Here is a 6,147-nt window from a genome sequence, read left to right on the forward strand (position 1 = left end):
TCTCAATTCCAACTGAGCACTGCAGATGGAGGAGGGGAGGGGGAGGGGGAGGAGGGTGTATGTGTGGTGGTGGAGTGGAGGGATAACTACCTCAACTGTCCTGTGCTCCCCACCCCCCTCCCCAACATCGCCTCCCTCCTCCCAAGCCCTCCTACAGCTGATGTAATAATCTCAAAGAGTGGAGCGTAATATAAATCGATGGTAGACGAGAAAATGCTGAAAACACTCCCGGCTTTGTGTTTTTGTTGCTATTCTTTTCTACTTTTTTTGTAAAGGAATTTCTGTGTGTGTGTGTGTGTGTGTGGGGGGGGGGGGGGGGGGGGGGTACAGAACGTCACGCACACATGCGCATATAGGGTTCCACACTGACGCATCGTTTGTTGTATAGTCAACTGTTTCTCTGCTGATTTTTTTTTTTTTTTGCTTTCTTTTCCCTCCCTGCGCGGGCTGAGCCATGCCTGTAGCGGATAATTGTTTTTACCGCATTCAACAGTGTTTCTCAGAAGCAACGGGCCGAAAGTCCGGACTGTGACAGTGGAGGCTCTGCAGGGACAAACTAATGCCTCCTTCTTCTTCTTTCTGAGAAAGAAGGCACTGAACTGAGCTATCACGATCCTTACTGTGAAGATCTCACCAGTGTATTTTTTTATGACGATGCCGGGTTGGACACTTTCACCGTGGAGCTGCGAGCTGTGAGAGCTGTGAGAATTCTCGTGGAAGAAGCATCTGTTTGTGCGTGTTTGATTTTTGTGCCGCTGGATGGAAAATTCGAAAACACCGAAAGCCCTAAAAGCAAAAGAAAGAAACAAAAGTGAGTTTTCTTCTTCTTCTTCCAGGGGGGTTCGAAAAGCGACCCCCCCTCCTTTCTCTCTCTCCTCAGCATTCCCTCAGTCAGTCGACGGATTTTTTTTTTTTTTTTGCCATTACAGCTCAGTAGAGGGTGTCAGATCTTTCTTAGAGCACCGCGCTAGGATGAACGCAGTCTCCGCGTTCCTCTTTTTGTGATTCCTGAATTTGCCACAAAAAAGAAGAAGAAGAAGAGGGGGGAGGAAAGGAGAGGGAGTGAGAGAGAGAGAGAGAGAGGTTGTAGTTGGTGCTGGTGTTGAGGAGAAGAAGAAGAAGGAAAAAAATCGGCGCAAACGAGCCAGGCGAGACGCCGAGGGATGTGAGGGGGGGATGCGGGTGTTTTGCAGTGGTGGGACCGCCTGTGAAGCCCCAGCGCTGGGAGTGAATTCAGCACCGGGGGGAGAGCGGACAGCTCCCGACGAAGCCGCCACCGCCGCCGCAGCGCTCAGTAACACAACCGGCGGGAGGAAAAAGCCACGGATTTGTTCGTTTTTACCCCCCCACCACCACCACCTTCCCCCCTCTCTCCATCACTGCCAAGGTCAGTGTTAAACGAACTGAAAAAGCAAAGAAAAAAACGAAAAGATGAGCCGGACTCCGCTGACGCTCTTTTCTTTCCGCTTTTCTTCCGATTATATCCCCGAACCCTGCGAGGCTGTGAGGACTCGGTCGACTTGAAAGAGACGTTTATGTTTGTGTTTTTGGATTCGTGGGGGGAACAGAGAGGAAAAAAACTGGAAGAGTGGACACGAGAGCAGGTTAGACGCAGCGTGGATGTGTGATAAAAAAGACTGCCTTATCTCTCTCCCCCCCTTCCGTAAATGTCTGTATTTCTCTCTCTCCCTCTTTTCTTTTCCCCCCTTTTTTTTTGCTTCCCTCCTTCCCGCTGATGCAGACCAGACCCCCAGCTCGCGCCGCGTCTTGAATCCGGGAATGAGTCGTCCACGTTGAAAAAATGCTGCTTTGGATCGTCCTGCTGAAAGCCGCTCTTTGTCTCGCCAGTGGAAACGTTACAAGGGACGTTTGCAAGGAGCAGATATGCTCCTGCAACGAGGTGGAGGGAGACCTGCACATAGACTGCGAAAAGAGGAGCTTCACCACTCTGCAGCAGCTCACCGGCCCCAGCTCGCAGTTTTATCACTTGCTGCTGCACGGGAATTCTCTTTCTAGGCTCTTTCCCAACGAGTTCGCCAACTTTTACAACGCCGTGAGTCTGCATTTGGAAAACAACGGCTTGCACGACATCGTGCCCGGCGCCTTCCTGGGACTGCAGCTGGTCAAACGGCTGCACATCAATAACAATAAGATCAGATCGTTCAGGAAGAGCACGTTTCTGGGCTTGGACGACTTGGAATATCTCCAAGCTGATTTTAATCTACTGAGGGATATTGACCCCGCCGTTTTCAGGGACCTAAATAAACTTGAAGTGTTGATACTTAACGACAACCTCATCAGCGCGTTGCCCGTGAACGTGTTTCAACATGTGCCCATTACGCATCTCGACCTGCGCGGAAACCGAATCAAAACGTTGCCTTATGAGGGGATCCTGGAGCAGATCCCGGGCATTGCGGAGGTTTTGTTGGAGGACAACCCGTGGGACTGTAACTGCGACCTGGTTTCGCTCAAGGAGTGGCTGGAGAACATACCGCGGAACGCGCTCATCGGGAGGGTGATATGCGAGGCTCCCACCAGGCTGCAGGGCAGCGACCTGAACGAGACGTCAGAGGCGGATCTGTGCCCCTCGCAGAGCGCCGGCGTGGACAGCAGCCTGGTGGCCCCTCCCACCCAAGAGGAGACCTCCATGGCCCGCGACACGCACCCGACGCCTTACAAGCCCAGCGGAAATGCCAGCAGGCCCCCGACGCCAGGAGGCCACGGGTCCAACAAGAACCACTCCAAATCTCGTGAGAACTGGCAGCTGAAAACGAAACCCACTCCAGTGGCGGCAGGTGTGGACAGGGAGCAGCAGCAGCTGCGCAACGTGACGTGCCCCGAGCCGTGCAAGTGCAAGCTGGTGGGCTCCAGGCAGGGGCTGGGGGTCAACTGCGAGGGCAAGAAGATCGAGAGCCTGTCCAACCTCAAACCCAAACCCCTGGCCGCTCACGAGCTCAACATGAGAGAAAACAACATCCACGCGGTGAAGAAAAACCAGCTGCTCGGCTACGCGAGCCTCAACCTGCTCGACCTGGGCGCGAACAACATCAAGGTGATCGACAACGGCACGTTTCAAAACCAGAGCGAGCTCAGGTGGCTGTACTTGGATAAGAACTATCTGGACGCGCTGGTGACGGAGATGTTCGTGGGCCTCGTGAATTTGGAATATCTCAGTTTGGAATACAACGACATCCAGCTCGTAGTGGCGGGCGCGTTTAGCCCCATGCCGAACCTGAGGGTTCTCTTCCTCAACAACAACTTGCTCAAATCGTTACCCGCGGATGCTTTCCTTGGGATTTCTTTATCTAAGATCAGCCTGCACAACAACTACTTCCCCTATCTCCCCGTGGCCGGCGTGCTGGACCAGCTCAACTCGATCATCCAGATCGATTTGCACGGGAACCCGTGGGATTGCTCGTGCAAAATCGTGCCCTTCAAGCAGTGGACGGAGAAGCTGGGGGCCGACGTGATCGTGAGCGACCTCAAGTGCGAGTCCCCGGAGGAGTTCTGGAAGCGAGACTTCCGCTACGTGCGGAACGACCTGCTGTGCCCCAAGCTCTACGTCTCCCCGACGTCGCTGTCCAAAAACAGCACTTTCGCGCAGGACTCGGGGACGCGCTCGAACTCCTACCTGGAGCCCAACAGGGTCTCCATCTCGGTGCTCGTGCCCGGTCTGCTGCTGGTGTTCGTCACGTCCGCGTTCACCGTGGTGGGGATGCTCGTGTTTATTTTGCGGAACCGAAAGAGGTCGAAGCGGAGGGACGGAAACTCCTCCGCGTCGGAGATCAATTCCCTGCAGACTGTGTGCGACTCGTCGTACTGGCACAGCGGGTCTTATCACGCGGACGGGGGCGCGCACCGGGGCTTCGACTGCAGCACGCATCTCTCCACGACAAACGATGCGTAAAAAGGAAAGATACCCCCCTCCCTTCCCTGGATTACAAACACACACACAGAGACAGATACACACACACGAACTTTATATTTTATCCATTTGAACCAAGTCTGCTGCTGCTGTTGCACAGCCCCCCTGCTCCTCCTCACCCCACTCTGTAATATATGTATATGCCAAGCCCCCCCCCCAGAGAAAAGGCTACAACCCATCCCTCCCTTTTTCTCTCTCCCTCCCAGTAGTCGGATTTTTTTATTTTGTTTTTGCCGCAATCGGACCACAGATCTCTGCAAGACAGAAAAGAGGGGGGAGAGAGAGAATAACAACAGTAATATTAATAATAATAATAATAATTCAAAGAAAAAGGGAGCGAGCGCGTGTGTGTGGATTCAAGGACCGAGGACCCGTCCCCGAGGGAATGGTGCACGAGCGCATGAATGTAAATGTAAATACTCGGACCCGATGTATCATAATCTGCATGAAGATATTTCGCATGGTTTCAACACACACACACACACACACACACACACACACACACACACACACACACACACACACACACACACACACACCCAGAGAGACGGGCGCGCGACGGAGAGGGGAAACCATAACCACCACAAACAAGCGTAAAAAGGAGCCAACTCGACCCCTTCTCATGTTATATCAATATGACGACTATATATAGATATTAAGAGTTATATATGACTATTACAAAGTGCCATTTCTCTATTTTTTTGTGAACCTGCAGTTAGGATTTGTATTTGTTGTTTTGAACTTGTTTGGAGAAACAAAAACAAAAAAGGAGGGATGAAGAGGAGGAAGAGGAGGATGATGGAAGTGAAGCTGTCAGTGCATGTTCTTTTTTTCTGTTTGTTATCATTTTTTTTGATTGTCGATGAATATTTGGGGTTATTTATACTTAGGTGGCGCAGATTTTGAACAAAAAGAGAGAAAAAAAAGAAAAAGAAACCCACGTCTGCGCACTCATCATCTCCTTTATGAATGTAAAACTGTGTTATTTTATGGTGTGCCAATTGTTCAGATATTCCGACATGCAGATGAGCATGACCAATTAACGTCACTCAGATGCTTATGCTGCAAAGTTAATGTAGCTAAAAATAACAGTGTGTTTTTTTTAACCTTATTTTGTTCTTCTTCTTCTTTTTATTTATGTGTCAATGAATATAGCCTGCTTTGGGTGAGAGGAAGAAAACAAAAAAAACAAACAAACAAACAAAAAAACATCGCAACAAGTTAAAAAGTTGGGGGGGTGGGGGGTTTATACTGTCATATTTTTTCAAAAGCAAAGAAGTGTTTTCAATTGAGCTAATGCAATTCGATGTAAACAGCGAAGGTAGACTGAGATAGATAGAACGCTGTTTTTTAATGTCAGGAAAAAAATGTATTCCTCCACATAAAAGCTTATGGCTATGATTCACTTTCATCATATTGTGAGCTTTTGTAAAGCCATCTAATCTTGTCCAAATAGGAGAAGTCACTGTATTTAGGACAAAATGTGCTTGAAAGAGGCGGGTTTTTTTGTTTTTGTTTTTGTGGCTGGGAGAGAAGTGAGGCAAACTGGAGCATTTTACAGCAAGAAAGAAATCAAACAAAGGCACCTACATACAAACATAACGCAGAGGTAACTAGATAAAGCAAGATGTCTTTTTTTTGCTTTCAAATTATTCACTTTTGAACTTGAGATACTCTTCTTGAAGGGGCCGCATGGTTTTTGTGAGCTCATGACAACAATGCCATGACTGAATACCTGTTTTATTGCTATTTTTCTCTTTCCAGAGCTCAGCTACTGTCATGGGATATGCTGCTTATAGCCTATATTGCTTTACCTGAATTTAAAACAAAGAAGAAGGATGACACCCCCCCTCCCCCCCCCAAAAAAAACAAAAACAAAACAAAAACAAAAAAACAAAAAACAAAACAAAACCCAACGACAACAACAACACAAAAACAACAACAAACAAGCATTAAAATGGCTGGGGCCTGTTTGGAAAAAAGAAAGTCAATTCTTTAACTCTGCAGTAGCTCAAACAGAAGCGAGGAATGTGCAATTAGCATTTTTGTCTTTTGACTTAATGTTTGTTATGTAAAACCCTAGCACTGGTTTTCACTTTGCCAACTGATTTTCTTTTACAAAACCCACTCCAATATGCTTAATTTCGACACGAGTTCAGGCTAATTCGGTCAAAACTTACCATGGCCACGATGAGAGTGTACAGAGACGATGTTTAGACGGG

At 48.7% G+C, this 6,147-nt stretch overlaps 1 protein-coding gene across 1 annotated transcript; it reads left to right on the forward strand.

Moving 5' to 3' along the window:
* The first annotated feature begins 422 nt into the window (after window positions 1–422).
* Window positions 423–5,776, forward strand: LOC134620125 (SLIT and NTRK-like protein 1). The gene has a single exon (XM_063466091.1). It carries the CDS (start codon window positions 1,802–1,804, stop codon window positions 3,905–3,907), a length of 2,106 nt encoding a protein of 701 aa, XP_063322161.1. The 5' UTR covers window positions 423–1,801; the 3' UTR covers window positions 3,908–5,776.
* Window positions 5,777–6,147: the final 371 nt, after the last annotated feature.

The sequence above is a fragment of the Pelmatolapia mariae genome, linkage group LG23 (genome assembly GCF_036321145.2).
Source record: "Pelmatolapia mariae isolate MD_Pm_ZW linkage group LG23, Pm_UMD_F_2, whole genome shotgun sequence".
NCBI classification, from domain to species: Eukaryota; Metazoa; Chordata; class Actinopteri; order Cichliformes; family Cichlidae; genus Pelmatolapia; species Pelmatolapia mariae.

Bases quoted from the DNA above. Each gene is read 5' to 3' on its own strand.
- LOC134620125 (XM_063466091.1), top strand. From the start codon at position 1,802: ATGCTGCTTTGGATCGTCCTGCTGAAAGCCGCTCTTTGTCTCGCCAGT.